The sequence below is a fragment of the Ammospiza caudacuta genome, chromosome 5, assembly GCF_027887145.1.
Source record: "Ammospiza caudacuta isolate bAmmCau1 chromosome 5, bAmmCau1.pri, whole genome shotgun sequence".
Taxonomy (NCBI): Eukaryota; Metazoa; Chordata; class Aves; order Passeriformes; family Passerellidae; genus Ammospiza; species Ammospiza caudacuta.
In genome coordinates, this window is record NC_080597.1 from 49,259,512 (window position 1) to 49,273,699 (window position 14,188).

Below are 14,188 nucleotides of genomic sequence, written 5' to 3' on the forward strand. Positions count from 1 at the left end.
AATAACCCTCACTCCCACAGGAACTATTGCCTTTATCAAGGCTCAGACGATTCATTTCTGGTTTTTATCCTTCGTCATTCCCAGGAGGTTTGCCAGTGTCAATTCTGCTTATCCTTCCAAGCATCTCAACTTTTGACAGTTCTTTCAGTAGGCAATTTCTCAAAATTAATTCCTAATTGTATATCAAGGCCCACACATTTTTAGTGAGTTTCTTCTCTTTCTAACACCTTTTCCAATCCTGTTGACACTCATCATCTCTTGAAACTAATCTTTCTTCTTTCCAGCCCACTCACTATTATGGTTTCCAAGTCTTTCATCCTGTCTTTGCTCTTCGGGTTTCTCACAACAGAACCAGAAATTTCAACTCAATCACTACCAGCTTTTGATTGAAAAAATGCTATTTAATGAATAACTCTTCAGATTTTCACTTTATCTGACCAAGAAGATGATCTTGTCTTTCAGATTTGAACAACTTTTTCCCACATTTCTTTTGGTTTCAACAAAGTCCAGCAATTTAATCAAGTACCTAATTACTGGCCCTCTCCCATTTAAGTCTTCCAGAGATCCGCCACCAAATTGTAACACCTGTAAACAATACCCTTAAAGAATGTCTGTAAGCAAACAATCCTCTGAGATCTTGCAGTCTGCAAGCTGCTTGATCAGGGTAAGGAAGTGCCTCTACATCAAAAACTCTGCATTTGTCAATGGGTTGAATAGCCAGCATTTGGCAACTTGAAAATAATGTGATCAGCACAGGCCTAAAACTGTTTACATGAAAAAACATAAGGCAAACAAGATCTTCAATAAATGGTGGTGAAAGCTAAAGGTGAGCTACATTTAATTCAATCCCCTCTAAGAAATACCCCACTGTTATTGGATAAATGCATACATTTCTGGTATTAAATTCTCTTAAAAGTATTTCCCTATGAGCACTGCCTATTAAATAACACTCACTTTTTATCAGCTTTCCAATGAAAAAGCTGCTGGCAAAAATCTGCAATGTGGTAATATAATTTCTTATTAAACCATACCTTCAGGTGCTGAGCAAAATGAGCTGCACTGCTTTTGCATATGCAGCAGTTTGTAATTATGAACACGGCAGTGCACACCAAATAACCCATTGATGTCCATAGAAAGGGAACAGAACACAGCTGAACAAATGGAAAGTGCAAGATTACAACTTCTAAAGCATGGTGGCCCAAACACATGAAAAGTAGCTAAAGCTTTCATGTCCTTCTACAAGTATCCTCCTTTAAATAAATGTATTCATAAGGAGAATAAAAGATACTATGAAGAAACTGACCAAAACCTTTTATATTCTCTTTCTTGTAGTTTCGCAAACATGAAAACACAAATTAATAATAAATAGGTCATATTTGCAAAACTGAAAGACCCCAGCACAAAAAATTCAACCAAAAAACAGAAAACAAACAAAAAAACCCCTAAGGCAAGCATGAAATATAGAGAGCATTATAGTAATATAGTATACTATATTACAATATAGTAATATAGTAATATATATAATAAGTAAGAAATGTGACTGATTTCATTATGTAATGGTAAAAAGGAAGTCCAGAATAAACACTGAAAGATAGAAAAATTAGCAGGTCAGAATTAATATGAAAGAAAAGGTGTCTAAGAATATGTAGAAAGAAAAAAATCACTTTTATACATAAGGAGAGGGATACTGATACAAGGAAACTAATAAACCACATAGGCAGATATAATTAAGTAAAAGAGTTATCATCATTTCTTCTAAGATGCTTAAGGCAAAATAACAAAACCTGACACACATGTTTTTCTGATTAGGAAAAAATAAATTAACACACTTAATTACAAGTTACATTTAAGTAAAATAAACATAAGTCAGAGGAGGCATGCTATGTAGTACTGCACTACGAACCAAATTAGACTGATGATGATGAGTCCCTCGTTAAGGCCTTGTCACTGTGTGTTAAGTACAGAGGTTTGAAGGACAACAGCAGAGCTAGGAAGGAGTGATCATCTACAGCTTCCCCCTCTTTACCCTCATCTGGCCTGCTCCTCCTCTGGTCTACTCCAGGCAGAAACAAAGCATGTCTGACCTCATCCACAACCAGAAATAATCCTTTAATGTGTTTTTAGCTACTGTTCCAGTTCCTTCAGCTTCACTTAACTCAAATACTTCTTAGCTTATATTTTAATTAGGGGATTTTTTATAATCTAGATAATTTTGCCTGAAATGAGCAACAGCACAAGCAGATCAACAAGCTAATCAAAGGAAACAGCAACCAGTTTCCCTGGCTCAGCTGAAGTGAGCTTCACAAAAGAAAAGATACCTCCAAGGCCAGCTCTGACATCCTCCTTCATCCCTTCCTGGATTCCCATCACTCCAATTTATTAATTTACTTATTTTACTAAAACTGCTAGAACTTAAGACAGTTAATCTATCACAGCCAAGCTTTACAAAACTTTTCCAGTGCATTTACCATGAGCCTATCCCTAGCCAAGATGCAGAAGCTACTTCATATTTACAACCTCTTTCATCTTTATACTGTTAAAGAACTGTAAAATAGTTTTGCCTGAAGCAAAACAAAACTAGCAAAGGACACAGGAGGGGTTGGGGGCAGTGAGGAAGGCGTACAGCAAACTCCCATACACTACACAAACTGTAGTTATTATGACAGAAATGCCTGTATAATGTAAATATATATCACGTTTTGCTGATATTAAAGCCAAAAATTTTAACAACGTCCTTTCAATGTAAAATATCACTTCGCGAGAGGTCAGTCTTCTCTCAGAGCAGCATCTCCAGAGAATAGAGGCCCATAACAAGTACACACAAAGACAACTCAGCTATTGCTATATAGACATTACCAGAACAAGAGCTATGACAAAGAAGGGGAACAACAGAACAGCTCTTCTCAAACTCCACACACACACTGTAACTGCTAAAACCTGTTTTTCTTACTTAATTGTAACTCTAGGTCAGAGATGTCAGTAATTTACCTAAAAAAGAAAAGGACTTAGACAGCAGATCTGGAAACAGAATTTGGACAGCTTGGACCTAGTCACACCCCCATTTATCTTTCTTTCTATGCACCATAGCTATGAAGTTTCAAACACAAGCTTTAGAAAGATCTCTGATTTTCAGCATCTTCCAGACACAAGGCAGTCCCATTAGGGCAACAGCTCATTAATACAAGCAATATTCATTTAGAATGTCAACTAAAGAAGCAATTAAACTAAATGTTTAAACATTAAAAAATATTGTTCTGCTAAACATTTAAAAACCTTGATGAACTGAAAGCATACAGTCAGCCAGTGATCCCATTAAGAATAAAAAAGCATTCATGAATGTATTAATTCCTGTACTTAATTAATTCCTTAGATGCCAGAAATCTGTAATACTAACCAAACTGAGAAACTCAGAGGTTTGATTTTTTTGACAGAATCAAGGAGGGTACTTGGTAAAACTGTCATTTGGTAAAATTTGTCTTCAGAATAGAATAGATTTTCAGAGGTAATGCATGTCACTCCAACTTGAATATGCAACACGTAAGAAAAGTGGACACATAATAATGGACTAATTAACACAGTGTTACAGACTTGATGTCTAGACAAGATAAGGCATTTCAAGAATCGCTGCTACCCGTGCTCGTGAAGGAAGAACAAAGAGATAGCCTTTTGTGCAACGCTGATGCTGAATAGCTCCAATTATGAATTTAACACCAGGGACACATTTGTCATCACTTCCGAAAAAAACCACCACACTTCAGCACATTACATGCTAAAAGCACAAGCTGATCCTTAACTATAAAAACCAGAAACTAAACAACTCCAAAATATTACCTTAATGTGTAATGCATGCCATTAAATGCAAAGATATTTTAAAAGTGCATGAAATGGTTACATTAGCAAACTATAGACATTCATTGATCCTGACATGCAGATGCAAAATTCACTACAATGCTGTTTACAAGTAACCAGACCAATCTTTTAAGCATCTGTTTCATGGGGTTCTACCTCACCATGCTCAGGCAAATGCTCAGACAACATTTAACACCTAATTTCAAAATTGAAAAAGCGAAGAAAAGAGGGAAATGCATGTTCAAAGACCTAAGGAAACACCTAACTTCAAAAAAAAAAAAAACCCAACCAAACAATCAAAAAACATCCCAACCCAGAAGGCTCATTATCTCAGTATTCTATTTAAAAATAAATTAAAAAAAAAAAAACAACCAAAACTCTCCAAAGCTTTTAATTAAGAACAAAACATTAAAAAACACATCATGGGCTATATTAAAATATGAGATATATGTTAATGCTGCGCAATTTCCACTGCATGCAGAAGAACAAAGATTAAAAACAGTCTGCACCTGGATTGAAGGGAACCATTTCCACAGTACCTGCCATGCAGAAGTGCCAGAAAAAACCCTATTCTCCCAGTCATGAAGTGTCAGAGCCAGGAGGTTCTGGGAAATGAACCCTTCCCTGAGAGCAGCAGAGCCCACTCCCAGCAGAGCAGGCCCCAAAAGCAGGGGACCACACCAAGGAGCTGGGATTCTGCAGTTCAAGAATGCAGACAGAAAGCTGCCAAGAGAAGCAGTGAGCAGGAACTGTGTCCTTGGTGGGAAGAAACCATGTTCTGGAATGTGATGGCAGCTGAGCTCAAGACCAAGAGCTCATGACACTGGAATAGGCTGCCCAGGGAAACACCAGAGCCTCCTTCATTGCAAATCTGCAGGGCTCAATTTGACAGAGCCCTGAATGCCCTGATGTAAGGCCCTGTTCTGAGGAGATGGGCTGGGGTTAGTCCTATGCAACCTAGGTGTTTCCACCAGAATGTCACTATGCCTGATGTTTCAAAGATGAGACAAAAAATACCCAGGATCTGCAGTTTCACTTCAGCAATATTTTCAAGCATCTGTGCATCTGCAGCCATATCCCTCCTTTCCAAGTAATATTGGCACACTTCAAATGAAACATATACTCCAAAGTTTTTCTAGTTTGGGAGTGACACAGATCATTCTTGGCTCTGTTTATGCAGTGTCTGGATTTTTCTAAGCCTTTATCCGTGAGCAGAAATTCTAGTTTCCTCTCTTTGTGTCAGCTTCAGTTAATATTTGCAAAGCAATTGCAGACTCCTAGAAGATAGTCACTATATAGCAAAGAGCAACTAGCCCTTGGTTTGACACATTTTGCCCTGTCATCATCAGCGCACAAAGAACTTCATTTTTCATCAAATGACATGATTTTACATGACTGTTTGCAGTCAGTCCCCCATCAAATAAATAATATACAACTATTTTCTTGATGAGCCAGGGTGATCACTTACAATCACACTTCATTTAAAATTCTGAAACTGGCAATTGTGTTATTGTAGCTGAGAGAAAAGGCAGCGGCAACTTTACAAAAGAGTGATATGAGCGATACACAAGATACTGCTATGGACTCATTTAAAACAGAACACCTGTATGAATATTTCATTCAATTGCTCAAGGGGTATTTCTGATTGCTCTTCTTAAGAGAAAAAACAGACTATATCACAGGCTGCCACCTCCCTCCTGCCCAGGGCATCAGACTGCCTGTTTCCCTGCTGCACAGCAATGGATTTGCCCATTGCGACACCGTGCATGTTCTGTCAGCACAGTTTTTTTGCCTCTGGGTTTTCCCAGAGGAAATAGAACTATCCCATGAAGTGTATATTTGGAAAATTTTGTTCCTTTTCCAGGTTAGAGCTTTGGAGACAAATGGATATGGAGAGGGCAAAGCAAAGAGGGCTTTTTCAGGAGTCTAGAAGAGCCAAGAAATACTTGGCAATCAGGTTGAGGATAAATATGAACCAAAAAGCAAACATCATTAGATCTGGTGCTCTGAGGGAAAGAAAAATTTAGGAGACAGAAGTGGAAGTAGTTCAATGGGTCAGACCTCATTTCCTCAGACATTAGCTGGGCCCTCACCAATTCTTTAACACATACCCAGTGGCACATGCCTTGACTTCATTTCTTACTTATTTTAAATATCTTGCTAGCTGTCCAGTGCATACTGAAAAACAACATCTTGAAAATCTTGCTTTGCAGAAGGATTACCGCTTCACCATTCTTGCAGCATAAGTCTTTGCAATCAGCATTTTATTTTAGTAATCCTCCCACTACATTACATTCCAGAAATACTACATTAAACACTTGAATGAAATTTAACTGCAAAGAAGTCCATCAAACCAAATAATGATTCTGTTATTACTTGAATCTTCAAGACAATCAGAAATAAATTCTGAAAAACCTTTCTTATAAAAGCTTTCTTACAGTTCACTTTACAGATTTAAATGTTAAGCTAAATTTACATTTAGATCCTGAGAACTCAAAGTAAACAGAATAGTATACAGGCTGATTCCATACATAGTAGGAAGATTCACAGTATTTTATTATGATGACTCATTAGGATATTCATGATGATTATGAAAATCATCAGCTCTATCACAACAATTTCATAAAAATCCAGAAAATTTAACTGCAGATCCAGAAGTTAATTTTAAGTATTTATGTGAAAAATACGTGGATCATTTTCCAGTCCTAATTTTTAATGATTAAGTAAATATCTTGTCTAATTCTTAACAAATTCACAGTCCTTGTTTATAAGAAAATAAGAATCTTGTTTAATTAAGTAAAATACTTCTAGCATCATTCTAGAATCTTATTTAAATTCTGCAGAAGCTGACACCTTCAATATTCAAATCAACAACAGGAGAAACTGGTTGTGCAAAATCCAAATCTAAGTTATTCCTCAGGCTTTTCTGAATTAAGTTTCTAAAAGTTTCATTTTATAGAACATAATCTAGATTTCCCTAGAATTAAGTGCAAACTCTACCAAACACAGTAGCATTAGATCATATGGAAAACAGTATTTCGGTTTTATGACCAAATTTTCATCCGTTTTCACTATAACCTTGTCCTTAGGGCCTAAGGAAATTTAACCACACATTCACCAGCATGAGGCTAATTAATCACAACAGCTATTTATTTAAAATCTTTTCCTAGCCTGTGCTTTTTTTAAGTTTGTCATTTTTTAAAAGTCCTAAGTTTATGCATCTGGTCCTGCTCTTTTAGGGCCTTTGTGACCCTGTGATCAGACGCACAGGGACAAACCAACTGCATCATGGCTCCCATAGCTACGGCACACTCTGGTAAAACTCCATCCCAGCCAGACCCCACACACATGGAAAGCTGTGCCCACCATGAACATGATTAGGCAAAGTCAATACTAAGAGAAGAAAAAAAAAATAAACTCCAAAAACAACACAGTAGATAGCTGCTTTTCAAGTGTGAATAAAAAGGAACAGTGTTGCAGCCCAGGAAATGGCCTCACAGGCAACTGAACAAAAGCCAGGAGAATTAAGGGGCAGTCATTGTCTTAGCTCAGCTTGCAAAACGGCAGTTGTTGCATGTAAGCTGCAGAAAACTACCATTAATTTCCATGTGCAGATAAATGCCATGGTTCTTCAGAATTAAACTGTTGGTGATGATACCACACAGTCTTGAAAAATCAAATTATATTCATATTAGACTCCAAGGAGGAGGAAAAAATAAATCAAGGTAATTTTAGCAGAGCAAATCATTAGTGTATTAGTGACAAAATGCCAAGGAGACTCACCTGTTCAATCTCCTTTGTCTTAGTTGCAATTGCTTTTGAACGACCTAGAAGCTGGCTGTCCTCGTATAATTCTGTACTGTCTGTTAGATTCGCCTCTGTTTCCTCTGTTTGCTCAATGTATAATGGAGCTGAAGATCCAGCCTTTAGAAAAAAACAACAAATTCAGTTTTTAGAGAAAAATAAAAATCACACTATGATGAAAAAACCCCAAAAGCCCAAACACAGTCATCAGATATATGAGTTTGGCTCATCAAGACTATTAGTGAAGTGTTATTGCTACAATCTTAGTAGACACAGAAATACAGATTTTAAACATGTAGAAAACATGACGTGATAAAACCCCCTGTGACACAGCCTTAACTGTGTAGAGGCAATGATATCAGATAACCTCTACCTCCCCATCCACTGAGAAGAAATTTGTGTATGTGGTATTTATAACACCAGAAAGCAAGAAAAATCCACAAGGAAAATGTGACTACTCTTCTGGGAAAGGATAAAAGTAGCAAAAGCATAGGTATCAAAAAAATTAAAATTTTGGAGAACTCTTGAAGCATTCAGGGCCACAGGTCGTTATTATTATTGCAATAACTACCGTATAGCAAAAGCAAATATGTGATTTGAAGATTTCACTCTCTAAAACAGAAATTAAGACAGTATTCCTGCTCCAAAGAAAACACATGCCACCTCCAAGGAGTTTATCTAGAAAATACAGCAATTCTGTTTTACAGAATTATTTAAATCCAGTATTATGGAACAAATTTATATTTTTTTAAAATAGATTTGAAAATTGAAGAAGATGAAAACTAGTTTCTTTTACCCAAAAACAGAGGCAAAGAATCCTAAGACTTAACTAACATGAAAGAGAAAAGCATTAGACAGAAAAAGGAAGTAAAGACCTTAAGTAGTCCTGTAAACACATGCTCAAACCTTAGCAGCAACACAAACCATTATGACTGAATCCCAAATCTTGCTATGCCAGTAAAGAACGAAATGCCTGAGAGTGAATGAAGGCCACTAAAAAGCTCAGTGCAACACAAAGTTCAAGTATTAGGCTCTTGTAAGATAAACAGGAAAAAGTTCAGAATTGTTGCAATTCATATGTGACAGCCTACTAATCAAGGTAAGAAATCCTTTCCTCTAACACTCAGAATGAGAAGCCCGACCTCCTTCATTAGTATTTCTACAGCCCTCTTTCTTAGTCAATAAATCATCTCAGACTGTACCACAAGCAACTGCAATTGCTTCACTTTGATTCCATATGTTTAATCTTTTTGCCACTGCAGTTTTCTCTGAGGTGCAGAGGATGCTTTAAACAACTCTTCTCCATGTGGCCCACTCTGTTCTTTCCTCCCTTCCATTACCTTCCCCTGATCAAGAACCACAGTGATATTTCTCTCCTGAACCTCTCAGAAATGTTCATGCATCTGTTCTTCTTCATATGGTATTCATCTTTGGATCAGCTGTTGCTTTTTCTTGATTCTAACACCTCCTCCCCTTTTTTCTTTTTTTAATTGCTTTTTCCAGTTCATGTATCTAAATAGATCTTCCTGACCATTACTGAGGAGCTGCTCATGCATTCACCCATTACATCAATGGGCAGGACTTGAAAGTTCAGATAAATATGGATTGAGTTTATTTCTCTAATCTAGCCCTTATATTCTACAAGTGGAAATGAGATACTTCCCAAGACACATCCATTTTCTCTGCAATTATTTACAAACAGATAAAAAAAATCAAACCCATTAACTGGAAAGGTTAAGACATGACTTTGCGAAGTAGATACTGTTTTTCTTAAGAATGCCTCTAAAGTTGAAACAAAGTGAAAGTTAAAGAAAAAAATTATCACAGAAGTGAAACAGAGTATTTACAATATTATTAACATAATATTTGGGTTGTTTTAAATGAAAAATAAATTTTTCACTAACATTCAGAACCCAAAAAAGACATCCCATCCAAGAGCAGTATAACAAATGACTGAGAAGGGCTATAATCCCACTTCAATATAGCCAGGAGTGGAAGACAAGAAGGGGTGAAAACAAAACAGAATAAACTGGTAAATAATTATCATTGATTAATAATGAAATAAGGATTCTGGGGAAAATAAAAAATATACCCATTGCAGTAACAAGGTAAGGTTTATTTTAAATATAATGGGAGACAGCTTTCTGAAAAAGAATACATGACATGATAGGCTGGGACAGCTTGAAATGGAACTCAACAAACCAGAGCTTCTCTCCTCAAGTCTTGTGTTTTACATGTACACTCATGTTTTGACTCAAAGTCCTCTCTTAATTTTAAGGAGTTCAGTAGACATTCAGACCTACACTACTACAAGAGCTCCTTGGAGAGCACTTGGGAGAGCTGAAACTGTATTGTGTCAGTTGTAGTTCAACATCATGGCAAATTATACTAACAAAATGTACTGTGGCTTTGTGTATTCATTCAAAAGAAATAAATTGCAAGGTTTTAGTTTCCCTCTCACTCCCTTGCAACAAATATTTAATAGCATAGGCAGAAAAATTCAGGATTAAGTTACAAAATGTGCCTTTATGAAAAGTACAGAAAAAAAAGAGCCTATTGTTGTAACACTTGGAAATAAGTGGATTAATAATCCTATCTTACATCATACTCTGTTATTTCAGGTAAATTGCTTTCCTCGGCCTTCTCTGCTGCCTTTTCAGCTGCCCACTTGCTTGCAGCTTCTGCAAGTTCCTTTTCTGATAGTCTGTTGCTCTTCTCCAAGGCCTGTACAAAAACATGATAGTCAAGTTTTAACATGAAATATACACTTACACATGGCAAACATCTTCAAAATTAAAATAAATAGCTATTTCAATCCCTAAAATATTTTAAAATAGGAAACAAGAAAGTTGAAATTATTTCATTTGCTGTCAAGTTTCTTTAAAAAGAAAAGAAAAAAGAGAGGAGGAAAAAAAAGATAAATCTGTGAAAGTCAGTGGACTACTACAAAACCACTATATCTTCCAGATAAGGTTTATTAAATTCACAGGTTAGAGATAACAGAAAAATTTTTTGAGACCTGTTGGGCACTGAAAGAAGTCAGATATAAGAGTGGAGTGAACTAGTAATTCAATGTGATTTTCAGGCATAAAAGGTTGCAAAAATTTTTAAATAAACTGTTAAATACTAGGTAGGGTATAAAACCTGAGCTAATTAAGGAGAAAAAATATTTTACACAAAGTTTAAGTGATCAGACCTGGTTCCATTAAAATCCACTATTTTCTATTTGTGGGAATGCTAATAATTTATAATAGAGTCAGTCATGGTTTTATGTTCTTTTAAATCTACCTTTTCAAATGAAAATTCTCACATTAATAATGTTTAAAAATTGATTTCTCTCCAAGAATACTATTTGGCTTTTACTATCAGAGCAGCAAACAGACAATGGCAAACATGAGTCTAGGAACAGCGAGCTTTATAAATCTTATCACTATGTGGCACCCAAAGAATCTATATCACTCTAGCATTAAAAATTGCAACACTAAGATGGGTATCTGAAAAAGAGATACAAAAAATTCTACTACCTGAAAAAGGCCATAACAATTTCTACCCCATGCCTGTTCCATCTCAGCAAACAGGTAGGCAAAAAAAAGAAGCAAACAAACAAAAACCCAAATGAAAGAAACTCCACCTCTGACCATTAGCTCATTCTAAGTCATATAAATGGCCAGTATCAAAACTCCTTTGTCTTCACATCTTTTGTTCTTACCTCAAAGAAAATATTATCCAAATACCTCTGTACTGTAGTGTGGCATAAATACACAACTCACAGAACCCTTGCAGGATTCTGTGTCATAAAGACACCACCTTTATCTGAATCCAGAAGAGAAGTGCACCACAATGTTCCAATAGGAATCCCTGTTTCTATAACTGCAAATTACTGAATTACAACCAGTGAAGTCAGGGGTGACAAAATTGAATATGCAGGGATATGGAGAGGGCGCTTAGAAGAAAGGAGTAACATAATCATAGAAAATCTCACATAACCTGCTATATTTCCACAAGCCATAAAAGAAATTAACTAATATCTATTGGAATACAGAAAAAAATCTGTTTAATTTAGTTTCACTAAATTTAATTCTATAGGTTGAATGTTATAAATACGTATTAAATCCTGAGTGAATTTTATGGAATAAAGTAATGGTATTTGCACAGTTACACTTCAGCTGAAGAGACAGAACAGGAACATATTTCTCAGTTGAAAATAGCAGCAGCTATTTAGGCTGCAAACTTTCAAGAAAAAACCAATCTCATACATCTCATAAAAAAAAAACCTAAACTGCTGCCCCAGCCACCCCCAAAAAACCAGAAGTCTCTCTTTTTTTGTATTTTTTATCTCATCAAGAACATAGAAAAGCAAAAGGCTGTCACTTTGCTCAGCAGCTGTTCCTGTCTCACATATCCACCTTCTGCTCTATGTTGTATACAGCCTCCAAGGCTTACAATCCATACAGCTAACAAAGAAAAATACAAAATATTTCATACCATAGTCAAACAGGTGGCTACGATCAGGTAACATCAACAGGTATTGATTCACATGCATGAATAGGCAAAAAATAATTATAGATTAAGATAACCTTTTTAGATTTGCAAATAGATAGTACAGTGAAAAGAGGTATTGCTATGGGAATATATACCTTTGTAAGAATTTCAGAGCTAAATTATAACTTAGAGCATTGAAAATTATCTCCTTTAATCACTAATATATAGCATATAACTAATTTCCCAAGCCTTGATAAATTGTAAGACTCTGCCTCTGGAGATGCTAATGTTTTGCCAAGACTACTTCTGTCACTACTTCTGAGTCAGTGAAACACTTGGGTAACTTAACTGTTTAGTGCAATTCCAGCCAAAAGGCTGATTCCAAAAAGCTCCACTGACACAGGGCAGTTACATTATTAGCAGATTTGGGGGCTGAAGAGAAAAGTCAATGAACAGCCATGGAAGTATTTCCACTTCTGCAGCTGATGCATACCCAATAAGTATTTATGCTGTCTGGGAAATGACTCCCATCAAACAAAGTTTCATTTTGCATAGCCTATATCAAGTGGATATCCACTGCTAGCATATACTTGCAAACTGATGGCAAAAAACCAATACAGCACAGATCAGACCTGACTGAAGAAGAAAGCAGAGCACTTACAGAGCTCAAGCTCACACTGCATATTAACTCAAGAGCAAGAGATTTTGCAATGCCTCCTTGTTCTCAAAGGTGTGTATTAAGTAAGGATTTGATAATAAGCTGCAGTATGCTGAGTCTAAAAACAAAATAAGTGAACTAATTATAAAGTATATTTTATGATCCAAATCAGTGTAACTTGTGCATAATCGCTTTTATCTTATTTTCCCTATTTACATCACTGAAAATACATCACTTGCCTCTCCCCTCAAGGACAATGGCAATCAGCTGGCACAGCAGCTCTAAAAGAGATGTGTAAGAGATAAGCACTTAGAATGACATAGCACAACCAAAGCCTGGGGTTTTTTCCCACTGAATACATGGCAGGTGTGTCTGTGTCAAAATGAGTGGTAATACTAACATACAACAACCCAGAATTCTAAGAACAAGTCCTACTCCTATGGTAAGGAATAGGAAATAACATCATAAGGAATATGCACTTAAACAGGTGTATGCAATATCTCCTTCCAACTGAGGAAAAAAATCCAACAATGAACAATCTAAAACCAGTGTGAAGTACTCAAAAAGAAAATTCACCTTTGATGGAGGTACTGCTGTGGACCCTGACGGTGATGCATCTCTTGATGTTTTCAGTGACTGAACTGTCCTCTCTTTACCTACAAGAAAGAAATTAATGACTGAGAAATTAAATATATATATATATATACACATTCCAAATATGGTTACTGGCTTAGAAAAATTGCAGTGAAATTTTCTCACATCAGACATGAACTTTATCACCCTCAACAACTACCTGAGAGGGGGCTGGAGCAAGATGGGAATTGAACTCCTCTCCCAGGCAACTACTGACAAGAGGAAATGGGCTCAAGCTGTGCCAGGGAAGGCTCAGGCTGGACACCAGGGAGAATCTTTCCACTGCAAGAGTGACTAAGCTTGGAACAGCTGTTCAGGGAGAGGGTGGAGCCACTATCCCTGGAGGTGTTCAAGAAACAACAGGACATGGCATTTAGCGCCATGGTCTAGTTGATAGGGTGGTGTTAGGTCTAAGGTTGGACTCCATCTTTTCCAACCTTAATGATTCTATAAAATCTACATACTCCATCATCTGGTAAATACTAGTAACACTTTTTCTCTTCCCAAGGAGAGCAAAGATAGAGCTGTGTCATTTCACACATTAAAGAAAACCCAGTCCTTTTTTCCATCATTAACTGAAAGGGTGTATCAGTATCATTCGACAAGATGATGTGATTTCACTTTTTAATATGCCTGCAATAATAGAAACAGTTGAAATATTAGACACCAGTCAATCACTCAAGGTAACTGGGTAGTGCATGAACTAGTTTAACAGGCCACAGTATGTTGAAAAGTCCTGCCATGGGAAACAGATCTGTATTC

At 36.4% G+C, this 14,188-nt stretch overlaps 1 protein-coding gene across 2 annotated transcripts in view; it reads right to left on the bottom strand.

Moving 5' to 3' along the window:
• PPHLN1 (periphilin 1) overlaps positions 1-14,188 on the bottom strand; it is a 58,745-nt gene that overhangs the window by 21,443 nt on the left and 23,114 nt on the right. For both annotated transcript variants that reach the window (XM_058804828.1, XM_058804827.1), the window contains exons 5-7: positions 13,370-13,449; positions 10,255-10,377; positions 7,633-7,773 (exon numbers count right to left, since the gene is read on the bottom strand). In XM_058804828.1, coding sequence (XP_058660811.1) covers positions 7,633-7,773; positions 10,255-10,377; positions 13,370-13,449 — 344 coding nt within the window. The remainder of the gene's footprint in view (positions 1-7,632; positions 7,774-10,254; positions 10,378-13,369; positions 13,450-14,188) is intronic.